The sequence below is a fragment of the Convolutriloba macropyga genome, chromosome 4 (assembly GCF_964194025.1).
Source record: "Convolutriloba macropyga chromosome 4, txConMacr16.3, whole genome shotgun sequence".
In the NCBI taxonomy this organism is placed as follows: domain Eukaryota; kingdom Metazoa; phylum Xenacoelomorpha; order Acoela; family Convolutidae; genus Convolutriloba; species Convolutriloba macropyga.
The window spans coordinates 3,552,057-3,566,219 of NC_134471.1; the positions used below are offsets into that span (position 1 = coordinate 3,552,057).

At 35.6% G+C, this 14,163-nt stretch overlaps 1 protein-coding gene across 3 annotated transcripts in view; it reads right to left on the reverse strand.

The window, feature by feature from the left end:
• LOC142337418 (putative neural-cadherin 2) overlaps nt 1-14,163 on the reverse strand; it is a 289,747-nt gene that overhangs the window by 46,927 nt on the left and 228,657 nt on the right. For all 3 annotated transcript variants that reach the window (XM_075386622.1, XM_075386621.1, XM_075386623.1), the window contains 3 exons: nt 7,771-8,099; nt 5,682-5,911; nt 4,890-5,151 (listed from right to left, as the gene is read on the reverse strand). In XM_075386622.1, the coding sequence (XP_075242737.1) occupies nt 4,890-5,151; nt 5,682-5,911; nt 7,771-8,099 (821 nt within the window). The remainder of the gene's footprint in view (nt 1-4,889; nt 5,152-5,681; nt 5,912-7,770; nt 8,100-14,163) is intronic.

The window sequence follows — 14,163 nt, forward strand, 5'->3', positions numbered from 1 at the left end:
TCCGCAACTTGTCTAGATCATTTTATATATCAAAATTTTGCCAGCCCTGAATTTAGTGTACTAACTCATGAAACCTTTTCAGATCATTATCCCATCCTAAGGAAGTGGCCAATTAATGTTGATACTGAACAATAGTATTTGCCATTTAGAGACATAAGCTTTATAAAAGATCAAGAAAAACGGTCGAACATTTAATTGACTTAGACTGGAAACTAAGGAATCGATGTCACTTTTTCGAATCTGATAGTACCAATGAGTTGCTCAACAAACTCAACAGCCTTTTCCTGGAAATCACTAACAAGTATGCCCCTCTTAGGTGTTTGGCTGATAAAAAATCGAAAGTACCGAAACGGTTTACAAACACCCATAAAAATTTGCGCTTCAAAAAAAAACAAAGCACGTCGAAGTATGAAACAAAATCCGCATAAAAATGAAGCAGCAAAAAATTCAAATTTTTACGCGACAAGTTTGTAAAAAGAGTTAAAATGGTAAAAAAAAAGTTTTTATGCACAAAAATTCGAATAATGTATTGGAGACTCAAGGCAAACATATAAGTTACTCAATGCTATTAAAGGAACAACTCGAAAAAGTTCAGAAGTCCCTGCGTTGAATACATGCAATGCACGCTGCACAGATCAAAGCAGCGCTGACATTGCTGAGGATTTTAACACATTCTTCACCAATGTTGGTCCGAAGTTGAAACATAACATTAAACACGTTCCTTTAACGAAGATGGACGAAGTTAATCACTCAATGTATCTAAAGCCAATAACCAGTGACGAGGTTAGGGAAATCATTGATAATCTAGATAATAAATTCTCATCGGGTGATGATGATATCTCGAATGTCATACTCAAGTTGTCATCAAATGTTACGGTTCCATACCTAACCCAGATAATCAATAAATCTTTTGAAGCAGGAATATTTCCCGATGATCTGAAAAAGGCCAAAGTCATTCCTCTTCACAAGGATGGATCAAAACTAGACGAAAATAACTACAGACCAATTTCTCTACTAATTGTGTGCAGTAAAATTATAGAACGTGCTTTGTTCATTCGCATATATGCTTACATGGAATATCATAATTTGCTTTTCAATAAGCAATTTGGGTTTCGTACCAAACACAGCACAATTGACGCTATAGTTGAATTAGTTGAAAACATAAGATTGAACTGCCAAAATGAAAAAACTATCAGTTTCTATCTTATCTTAAAAAACTTTTGATACCATTGAGCATGATATCTTATTGAAAAAGATCGAAAATACTGGCATCAGGCGCCCAGCTCTAAATTGGGTAACAACCAACATACTTAAAAGGGAGACAACAGCGGGTTATTGTAAATGGAGCTTGTTCCTCGTAGAAATCTATAGTTTGTGCGGTTCCACAAGGTTCAATTCTGGTTCCATTATTGTTCCTCATTTATTGGTTCAAAGATCTGCCATTAGTTTGCAAATCTCTTGATGTTATATTGTTTGCGGATGATGCAAACCTCACCGCAATCAACAAAGAGGATAATTCAGTGCAAGAAGATCTGCAAAACATCAAAAATTGGTTGATTGCTAATAAGTTAATACTAAATATGGATAAAACAGTACAAATGAATATAAGGAATAAAAAATAGTGCTCCCAAATCAGTGATTAAGTTTGATGATGTTCTTTTTGAAGTTCGTAATCTCTGTAAGTATCTCGGAATCCATGTAGATAGTAAATTAAGTTTTCAATCACATAGAGAATAAATTAGGAAAAGACTCTCAAAACAGTGTGGTATTATATGTTAGCTGCGTCACTATGTACCCCGTAAACAGCTAATTGATTACTACCGAAGCAATGTTAACCCAATAATTCAATACGGTATTTTAGTATATGGCTGTTGCAGTTACTCGTCGCTTCTACCTATCTACATTCTGCAGAAAAAATATTAAAATTCATTTACTTCAGAAAAGATCAGATAGTACTAGGGACATTTTTATCTCTAATAACTTACTAACAGTATTCGAGTTCAATGTTATGAGCTGCTGAAATTTGTCCTGAAATCATCGAAAAAGATGCATAGCGAAACTTATCTAAATGACCTTATTGAGTATGAGCATAGTACCGGAAACACCAGAAGATCTGCCAAAAACTACCTAGAGATACCCTCCTTTAAAACGCAGTTTGAGCGCTCCTCTATTTCATATCGTTGTACAAAGCTATTTAACACACTAAGACAGAATGAAGTTCTAGCACCAAACATTGAAACCGAAAATGGCAAAAAATATCTCTATTTTATCATAAATTTAAAAGTTTTTTGCTAAACAATGAGGAGCTGGTATCCTATACTTTTAAATAGTTTATTCCATACCCACCCTCAAAACATTTTTTCCCTTGTCTTTTCCATAAACTCTGGTCAAAAATTGTTGCGGCACTTACTTCGTAAGTGCCGAGGCCGCAAAAATGGTATTATTTTTGCAAAATAACGAAGTCTACACATAGAAAATCGACGATGAAAATCGAATTGCAGAAAAAAATTCATTTTGAATTTCTTTTTAAAAAATTGCCAGGAATAAGCGGCTCTCTCGTTAAGCGTAACACAGCATGAAGTGTTAGCGTTAGTTGGTAATGAGTCAAAAAAGGAATCGTTTTGATCTTAAAAACCGCATTTTCAACTCAAAAATTTGAATTAGTCTTCAGCAGACAAAGTGACATGTCAACGCAGACAATTTTAACTACGTCGTGAACTTTCTCAACCAACTATTCAACATCAGCAGTCAAAATATCAATTTCATAGAGCATAACAAACATCACCAACACTTGAAAAACTACAATTGCAAGCAGGATTAGAAGACTTGTTAAAGACTGAGTGAAAAAACTTATTAAAAAGATTTACGATGTCAATAAAAGTAGAGGACTTCTCATCTCCTGTGAATATGAGTGGGAAATTTGGTCGCATGTTCATTTTCTTTAGCAAAGCAAAAAACCTCATTTACATTCAAAAAATTGGCATTTTCCAAAAACAGCGCTCTATCGATCTCTGCTAACATTTTGAGGTCTCTTTCAAATTGATTAATAACTTGCACGCTCGCTGTCCGTCTCTTCCCAGTTTTAACTTGTTTTGGTGATGAACAGTTATTCAGCCGTATAAGAAAGACAATTTACGCCAATGCTTTCGCTTCTTCATTAAGAAACTCGATAAGAAAATTCCTACCCTTGCCAGTATGACAAAAATGATGGATCCAGAGAACTGTGATCAATGGAAGTTCTCAAAAGATACGCATTTAACTCTTTGTTTAAATAGCAGTTGACCGCGATTACTTTTGAAGCATATGCACACTTCCTTCGAATAGACGGAAGACAAACTAGGACTCGCCACCAAAACAGAATTAGGATCAGGGAAAAAGAGGCGTTACTCTACATTGCCTTAACTGTCGGAAACAAGTCAGTCGGTACTCCGAGTTTGAAACTAGTAAATTGTTCCAATATATTTGTGTAAGTTGAAGTCAATACAGACTACTGTCTCGAACTTTTTGTAGCACTGCTTTTCAAGCTCCCAGCCGGCCATAATGCTCTGAACCTTTGTGCTAACTAGAGAGGGTGATATGTAATAGGCTGACCTAGGAGGTGGCAAGTATAGAAAAATTTACCCCAAGAAAACTCCGATTTCTTTGGAGGAAACGAGCTCACTAACTTTAATTCTCCGATCGAAACCAAGTGAACTTTGCGTTTTAAAAGCACGTATGGAGATTGGACAAGTTCCTTTTATTACAGGTAGTCACTTTATTTCAACTACTTTCCTCTCCTTTCTTTGACTTCTTTGATTAGTAACGCTCTTCTCCCAACTGATATTGGGTCTCGTGTTCTGATTCCGATAGATCAGGGGTAAAAAAATTCATTGTAGGCTGTCACATTTTCCAAGTGATTCGTTTTTAAAAAAATCAAGTCTCTCAATAAGATTTTTTAACTTTAGAATTAGCGGCCAGTGTCTCGACTGATTGTCCCTATTGTATTAATTTCCAAACTGTCGATTTCTAACAATTGATTCCGTAATATTCTTGACTAAAATGTAGTTCTCGCTCGTTTCCAGCCGGCTTCTTTCCACTAAGAATTAAATTTGATTTCTTGCTCTCCTGAGCTCGCTGCTCGTGTCTAATTTCACGTGCAAAGCATGAGCGCAATTTATTTTCCTTGGTGATATTGTCAACTAATGCATGTGCATAAGTTTTTGCTTCAGTCGGCTTGGCTGCGCAGACGCGGCACTAATAACGTTGAGAGAGAGTTCATAGTCCGGCAGGACAAGAATTTTTGTGTAGACAGGACAACTCTCTCAAGGGCATTTAATGGTTTTCTCTGAAAGTGAACTTTCAGGACTGCCTTTTTCCAGGAACCTAGTCGGCATTATGGTGTTAAGAAGAAAAGAACAGAAACTCGTGCCACCAGTGAATTCTATGATCACAACTCCTGTACCAGTGCTACCAGTGGAACAATAGAAGAAAATCATGTGAAAAATCGATGTGAGAAAACGTCAAGCCCGGATCACTTTAACGTTGACTTTGGATAACTGGACGCTATTGAAGATTTTATCTGGAGATATCAGGATGAGTTCCGAAGACTATGCCGATGGAAGCAAAAATCAACAACAAAAAATATCAACTGATACGCAATTGATACTTTTGTTGAAGAGTGTAGATAGCTCATACGTTTAAGTTCAACTGCTAAAAAAATCAGCAAGTAATTTATGTCAAGCAAAACTCGACAAGACACGCACGAAAATGCTCAAAATACTGGTCAGTTTTCATTCCATTCCTTCTAAGTCTTACGGCAGTCCAGCAGCAATCGATTCCCAAAAAGATGTGAAAGTTTTGGAATTATCATTTCCAAAAGATTTGAAACTTAATCTTTGGAGCTCTCTCACCCGCTGACTTGGCAAAGTCCCCGCCGAGTGACCCTTGAGTAAAATGGCCCATGGTCACTCTCATCAACGTCAGCCCCAATGCACATATCTAGTCTGAGAGTTACGTAATGTTCTTCCATGAACATGTCCACGTGATGCAACAGACCATCGTGGAGTCTTCTTGATGAGTTAGAAGGCAGATCGAGAATCAGAGTACCACATCCTGTATTGGCATGCAGTCTCAGGGTGCCGTCGACCAACTCAATTGCCACAAAGTCTTTATCTGAAACAGTTCAATTGAGACTCTTACTTTTGATTATTGACAACAATAGTTGCAGGATAATCAATTCTCGTTCAGCTTGTGAAAGTGATCCTTGCTTAGTGATCGACTAAATTTTGCTTCATTTACACTTAATTTCAAGAGGATTAACAATTTTTCTCTCAGCATAAATTAAGAACCTGGCAGCGTCAACTGGTATTTCTAAAAAAATTAATTTGAAATAGCAGAAAAAGCTGTAACGTACCCGAAACTTGTCTTTCACTATTATCAACTGAGAAACCTTACAAACAACAGATAATTTAAAGATATTTTTACTGCAAAAAAAATCTACCTGGGCAGTTTTATGTTAACTTTGAACTTGACAAAGTTGAGTAAAATTTCACCTTAACTCAGTCAAAGTTGGTGCACCATCACTTTTTACAGAGGTCTATCATTTGGCAGTCATGCGAAGTAAGAAGTAGGAGGAAAGCGCTCTGATTGGATCAACAGCTAGGATGAAACTAAATTCTTAACGGAAAGCAAAAGAGACCTACTTTGATTCAAAGATTCCACTATTGTTGCCTGATATAGCGTATCCATTGGTCCCGCGTACATCAGCAATCCGGTTGGCTGGTCAGTCATGAAATTGAAAGACAAGTGTTCATTGGCGCTGTAGAACACCAAGGGTTCGAACAAAGCAAACGAGGGTGCTGAGGATGAGCCAGTAAAAGTACGCTGTGTTTGTTCACAGTTAGGACCCATGAAACCAGGTACACATTCGCACCTTAAATAGAAATGCAATCAATTGCAACAGTAACAGAAACACCTTCGTTGTTATCCAAATTATGATAACGGTTTTGAAAAAAAATCGAAACATAGCTGGCAGATTGCCAGAAAATAGCCGCAATAGATTCGCAGATCGGCAGTCTAAAAAACAGTAAAAAATACAGACCAAAAAAATTCGTCTTTTCATTGAGGGCTGATCTGTTATATTTTGATTAAAAATCTGTATAAGTTATTGCTGCCTCTATTAGCTGATCTCAAATAACCTTCATTTAGAGTGACACACACCCATTTGACCTTATCTCTTTGAATTGAAGTAAACAAAAGTCAATTTCAAAGTAAAGTCATTTTTGAAAGTGAGGTAAATCAAGTGTGACCAAAAATTTAATCACGCGCATGAACAAAAAAACTCGCTCCACTAAGAGCGAAAAATGACGTCACACATGCAATTCAGTTGAAATTGCATGAACGAATGAACAAAAAGTGGCTGTGACGTCATATGGTCGTAACAAAAATCATGACGACAAAATAAAAAAACATAGCAGGACAAGTCCGGACGTACAATTCAAAGAATTTTCATTGACTAAACAGAAAACTAGACCTAGAACGGACTATGATTGGATTGGAAAAACCATTTAGAAAAAAATCCGATCCAAAAAATCGAAAAAACAGTAAAAATCAAAGTGAAATTGCCGCATGTGAACAAAAAACCACTACCGATAAAGCGAATTTTTGTTCAAACACCGTATTCTCAATCTACTTTAAAATTAGAGCGAAAAAATTTCACGCCGCAAAACCACTCGCTTTTTCACTCCATTTCCTGTTTCGGCGTGACCAAAATCACTAATCCAATTTGACTTCAAAAATACTGAAAATGTGTGAACAGATCTTAAAAAAAAGACAGCACCCCAATACAATTCAAATTCTTTGAATTGTAAAAAAACCAAGAGAAGGCCAATAATAGCCCCAGCTATCGCTGTGCGGCTATTAATGAAATGATTTTAAAAAATGTTTATCTGCTGTCCAGGTACCATCACGTGGTTCCTTCATTAGCCCAATACGGCAGCAAGCAACACACCTTTGCTCATTTTTGCTCCTTTCACCTATGATTATATCTTTGCTAATACATTTTGTTAAGATTAAGATGAAAATTGTAAAAATTGTGAAATATTGTAAAAATCAAGATGATTGTACAAAAATAGGATCTACCTTTTTCTGCCCCCTCCAGTGTTTTATGCCCCCCATCACATGTGTTGTTATATAGCACGTTACAATGTAAAAAAATAGCACTTCCGCCTGGGGGCTTAAATTTATATGACCACTAAGCTTGGGTGGACAGAATAGATCCCAAAAACTTTTATAAAATGCTTGCTACCTCTGAGTTTTTTAATAACTCTCGATCACGAGTTTCAGCTCCGACTCCTTAACAGAATTGAAATGGATAGAGCATCTTCTTAATGTAAGAGTAAGCGCACAAGAAGTAAACATAAATCGACTAACATCGGACAAATTGCTCTCGAATAACAGGCGGGGCAATTTAATTTACAATAGTAGCCTAGAAAATTTTTATGGGTGCAAAAATTTTCGAGCAGGTCCGGGTTCGAACCTTCAGCCTACGCATTGACAGACCGAAGTCTTTACCCCTAGCTATCACTGCTTTTGTATTATCTTATCTTACAATCGGCTTTGATTTAGCAACAGAGTTAATTTCTGAAAAAGAGCTATGCTAAAGCGCATATCGAGATGTCAAAGCGTAAGATATCGAACGAATGTTCCAGAAGAAAACAAAAAGGACAAACTTTTGCATAAAAAAGACACGTTTCTTCAAACTTCGTTGAGAGCAATTAATAACTGGCTCACCTGTAAGTGTATCGCATTGTCTGTGTAGACAGATCACCATATTCTGAGAAGCACTCGCCTCCATTCTTGCACGGATTCTTAACACACACTTCGTCTCTGATGTTGAACAACCTCTGAGGGGCTATTGCTCTGTAGTAGAGTTCATCTGTCACAGCTTCAATATTGAGCCTCAGGGCTACAATTGAGTAGGGCGAGGAGGAACCAACAACAATGGCACCCGTGGGATCTAATGTCCGCTTTGTGTAGCATGTGTCTTGTGCACCTGTCACTTCAGTGTCGCAAAGCTCCACATTCACTTCGGCCACTGTCAAACCAAGGTCTCCAGAAAGCTGAAAGAGACTAAATCTCCAAAAAAATTTAAACAAAAACATCAATAGAAAACTGTCCAAACCAGACTTGCGGACAGTAAAATATAGATCGCAACGAATACATACCTCGCATGATGAAGTAGAGAAAAGTAACTCATTTGCACAAAAACAATTAGTTGCGCACGTGATTGAAAAATTGCTGCGATGAAGTTTCGCAAATGACGTCACGTAAATAAATGCAGTTAAGGGCATCAAGATAACACGAACAAGAAAGATCGGTAATGTGCGTTAGCACATTAATTTCCAACCCATCCTAGGCTATATAATATAATTGAAGGTAAAAACCGGACATTCAAGCAGTTAACGTATATCCCTAGATACACAATATCTCAGTTTTCAAATAATTTTTTCCTATACCATAATTGCTGTTCGACGATGAACAAATAATCTATCAAAGTTTGGTATTACACGGTTGGTTAACCTTTAAGACTTCCATTTGTTAAAAAAATAACAAACAGTATAGCAATCAACAATCAAGTTTCTATATGACTGCTTTCTATGTAAACAAGGGATGTAAATGCGGGAAATATATTATCAACGCCAAACCAGAAAAAAGGCAGCGTAGAATTTTTTGGGGTCAATTATATTTCCAGCTGATACGTTTCTGTTTGTTTATTTTTATTTTACACGAACAATTGAGCAATCAAAGTGCTTTGAAAGCAGATTTAAGTACTACTAAGACATAAAAATCGTTTAAACAAAAGTCCTACTTTTGCCCATTGTAAAAAGTACGTAATTCCTAAAACTTGAAAACAAGTTTCCAGTAAACACCAAATAAAGACATAGCATTTATTACATTGATTCTAAAATAACAGCTTCCACCGATTGTTCGCTTAAACATTGTTCGCGAAAAACCTGCTTTGGAAGAAGTCAGATTTGAATAAAAAGTATTTGATTAGAAACTCACAGAGCTGAGATGACAAAACAGACTCAGAATACTTAAGACGAACAAATTTCCCATTTTCTCGATGCAAAAAGTTATTCTTTCATTATCGCAAAATGCAGACTCCAACTATCAATCTCAAGTTCTCACAGAAAGTACAATTTTTTTAACAAATGAACCTGTTGATTTACATTTAAAAATGAGTTATTGTCAAACTGCTGTTTTTTTAAGTTTTACACAAGCACAACCATTTGTTAGCATAACCCTACTTACTCTTTGTTTCCAATATTGACTACTCGTAATTGTTACGTATTGAAAATTAATGCTCAAGGTTTTATGTCAATCAAAAAAAAATTAGACAAGAATTATATTTGCTAATTTCTCAAAGAAGAATTAGACAAGAATCATGTTTGCTAATTTCTCAATTGCTGGGGAGGACTTAAGTTTAAGGCTACAAATTTTACTAAACGATGCAGATTTCTCAAAAATATCAGTTTTGTGTCTGTATATGTGCATTGACTGGCTGACAGTCCACTGATAGCTGCGATAAATTCCTTTGTGGGTTCTTGTAATTGAAACAAAATGAAATGAGCAAAAAAAGTAATATTGAAAAATTTTGTCAGCTTTCAAATTCTGTTCAACTTTTTTATTATAGGGAGAAAAAACTGACACTTTATAATTCTCACAATCATATAGACGCTACCAAACTGTTTTATATTTAAAATTTACGACTAAATTTTTTTTTCCGAGAAAAATTTCAGAAAAATTTTCACAGTTTTGAAATGCTGAAATGTCACGATTGACATTTTTGCTTAGTGAATTTCAGAAACAAGTAAAACATCCTACTAAATTATCTACAAAAAACCAAAGATTTGAAAACAGAATCATTCAAAAATTGAGCACTTTTTTATATTGAAACGGCGCAAAAAGGATGAAAACTTTAAGCCGGCAGATTACCCTCGAGTAAACAATAAAGCTGCTTTCGGGTCAATAAAGTTTTTCAAGACTTTTAAGTAGTACCTAATCACCCATTTTTGTTTTTCGCAGCCTACGTTTGGCAAGAGTCGATTTGAAAAAAAAACCAGAGTAGCATAAAATCCAAGATCTGGAAAAATTTGAAGTTTGGAAAACTTGAACAACTAGTTTATCTAGAAATGATCAGTGTTAATACGCTTTTAGATCAAACACATTTAAAAAATATGCTAAATTAATAAATTAACTATTATATAACAGACAACAGATAGCTGGAATAGCTGCGAAATAGACTTGAGTGCCGTAAAGAGAGACAGATTGAGAAATGAGCAAAAAAGTTATCGGAGCCGATTAAAATAATCCTTTAAACAGAAGTTCTTTATTACAAATTTTTCATAGTTCAAAAAATATTTTGTTGGTTGGAGAAATTCAGCCATAATCGAAATCTAGCCATGTTAGGCGGAGAAATTTATTTCAGAAGGGGGTGTATTCCAAAAAAAACATTTTTGGGTAAAAAAAAACGTCTGCTAACGTTAACACTTCAACCCGTGATCTCCGGATAACAGTCAGAGACCTTCAAAACTCAGCGATACCGCTTTTGGAAACTTAAACTCAGCGCCTTTGAAATATTAAGCGTGAAAAATTAAGCGTGAACCTCAAGCGAAAGAATGTTCTGAAAAAAATGTAAAAAAGAAATGACCGTCAGACGATTAAACAAAAAAACCAAGAGCACTGCAAAATAGCTACGCTCAACGTTAAGCTCCGCAACTATAAATTACATAACAGGTACCTGAAACGCGTAACTGAAACGTTAAGAGAGAAAAGAGAAAAAATTGTAGGCTGCCACCAGTATAGGCGAAGCCTGAGAAGTTGTGCACCAGGTTTCCGTCTTCTGCGTTCCAAAAGAGCAATTACCACAAACCATTCAAGGTACAAACGGTCAATTGTGGTACAAACGGTCAATTGTGAGATCGTTCCCACTTGCTTTCCATAAACTATTTTGGGAAATTTATAGAAAAACTCTGGACAAGGAAAATGAAAGCAATTATATATACAGAACAGAAATGAAGACATAGCTTGAGCAATCAACCCAAGATGAAAAATCAAGATGATTGTACAAATATGGTATCTACTCGTTTTCATCCCCTCCACTGTTTTATGCCCCCAGATACAATTTATTTGTTGTTATATAGCACATTACTATGTAAAAAATGACACGTGGGGGGCCTGGGGGTTTAAAATTCCATGAGCACTAACGTTGGGTGGACAGAAAATGGTAAATTGTCAGAGCATTCCCATTTGCTTTCTATAAACTTTTTTGGGTTTTCAATTTATAACTCATAAATTTGACGAAAAACTCTGGACAAGGAAAATAAAAACAATTCTAAATACAGAACAAAAATGAATGTCCACAACTTTTAGACAGACAACTTGTAATTACTAATAGCTTCTCCTAAAAAGACTCAAGGCTCCCTAATTTTAAACTTCAATATTTGCTGGATAAAAAAATGAAAACGTAATTCTGGTGGTACCACATTTGCATCTTTCGGCAAAACTATATTCCTCCATCACAATTGGCGTAACAAGGTAGGGCTGGTATAAAATTCCTGCCAGCATTTCAAGGAGGGTTGGAACAGAAAAATTTGCAACAGAAGACTCCAGAAACAAACAGGGGTTCACGCAAAAAACAGACCAAGACATAACTCGAGCAAATAAGCCTATTAAAAACCTGATTTTTGTAATAGAATGGGAATAACAAAACGCGTGAAAAACTGAACTAGTGAAACGTTAAACAGCAGACGCGTTGAAAAAATTTCAATCAACTCTCATGACTACAAAAAATTAGACCAATTAGAGGTCAAATAGCCAAAAAAAAACTCGGGATAACGTTTCGTCACTATACCCTACAAGTATAGTAAAGTAATAAAAACTAAGATAACTGTAACTCGACTTAAAGCTTAAAATGGAAGAGGTACCTTCTACGATCCTAAGGACTAAAAAAAATAGTGATAAAATAATAGTCAGCAGTGGTGTGATAATCAAATCTGCAACCAAGGACATTAAAAAATGTATAAACGTTTTACGTCTCGACATTGATAGCTCGAGGTTTTGTTCCATTAACGACCTCAGGGGGAACAAAAACACTATTTCACATTTAAAATCCACTAGCAGGTCCGTAAAAGAAAGCTAAATAAATTTAAATGCACAAACCCTTGTGCGCATCCAAGAATTTCAATAATGCATTTACGAACATTTTCCCAAAAATAATGAAAATTAACTAAATGCTTGAACAAAACTACAAAATTGGTATATAAATAAAAGTTTAAAGTCCTCTGTTGTGAACAATGAAACAGCTGACAAACATCCATAGAAATAATCCCGAAAGTAAGTAGGGTCTAATTGCAACCTGCCTTGGCAGTGAGCTAAAATAACTCTCCAAACAGCTTAAAACAATATATGGTCCTCCTATAAACAGCTAATACCTTTACAAGAAAACTTAATTCATTTTTCAGTTTCAAAATTAACAAAGTTTCGAGTACTTAAAAATCTGCAAGAGAGCACTATTAAGATCTCGCAAATATCAGGATATCAAAGGCAAACAAGTGTATTGAAAAACCAGTTCTCTCGAGCAAAACCATTGAATAAAAAAATTGTTGGAAAGCAATTAACCGAAAAAATTATTCAATCGTGAGCGAAAAATCGTAAAAATCGCCAAACAAACAAACCCTACTTCGGATATGCCTAAAAGGAGGAGCGCAACCTGATGTGGTAGCCACAAACATTTTGTCGACAAAATGAAAAAAATCGAGCAGATTTCTAAAATAGGTCTGCTCAGCTGTCACTATCGCAGCTATAAAAAAGAGAAGGGAATGGAAAAGATAAATCCACGCTTTTTGAAGAATCCTTTTCCATCAGAACTTTCTTTGGACACTGCTCTTTTTGTGCACATTTCTAATTTGCACATAATTTTCTGGACACATAATTTGCACATAATTTTTCTTGTATCCCTATTTTTTTAGCGCATGAAAGTTGGCATTTTTATTTTTCGGTCATTGACTCTTTAAGCATTTCAGTCAATGACTCTTTTTCAGTCTCCGCCTTTTCGGGCATTGACCTTTTAAGAGAGCAATTTTTTCGGTCATTGACCTCTCGCGAAGTGACCTCTTAACTATGTCGTTCGAGAGCCCTATAACATGCTCTTTCAGAGCTCTTACACATAATCTTCAGTGGCCTCTTAAACACAAACTTTCACTAAACATGGTGCCTTATAAACTGTCATGCACTAAATATATAGGATTGATTTCTCTTTTCGTCTGACGCTATTCACCAAAGAATTTTAGTACAAAAATCGGAGAAAAAACGGAGGCGCACAATCTAAAAAATTTTGCGAAAAAATCTTCCTAATTAGCGAATCCAAACCAGTTTTAGAGACCTCGAATTTACTTTCTCAGGAAGTCGTGTGATACCAGCTAAGTTCAATCAGTGAATACCAACACGACCCGACAAACCACAATAAATTCCCAGATAGGTAAGATCCAACAAACCATAATAAACACCCACATCTTTTCACCTATACCAATCAAATATAGGAACTCTCAAATATACCAAGCAAAAACACGGCGTATAGAAGAATTGTTCAAGATAGACAATTGAATCAACAAAATTTTTCCACAAAGCACTCAAAGAAAAGAAATAGGCAGAAAACTTAAAATAGGCCAAATTTAATCCATTTTCTTTAACAGAAATGACACAAATTAGGTAGCAATCAAATAAAAAAGGTCAGCAAAAAAGCTTAAAACAGATTTCATTAAAAACTCCCAAAATACAAAAAAATTAATACGGTTACAAATACTGCAAAGAAAGCGTGTACAACGGTAACCTGGCAAAAAATAGCCTCTTAAAGTTTAATAATTCATTCCTACTGGCATAAACGCTCTCAAAACGTACACAAATGGGATAAAATGGTTGGGAAAACCAATTTGGTGAAGAACATTTAGACTCAATACGATAAAACTAATTTGAAAAAGCAGCACGTGATAAACAAAACTGTTTGCTCAGAGAAACTTTTCTACACCTACTTTTATTTTGAAAACCGGTATGAACAAAATCCCTTCTCGTCTTTCCAGTTTTCAGTTTTGCTCGGAAGCAAATGAGAACCAAACACGAGCG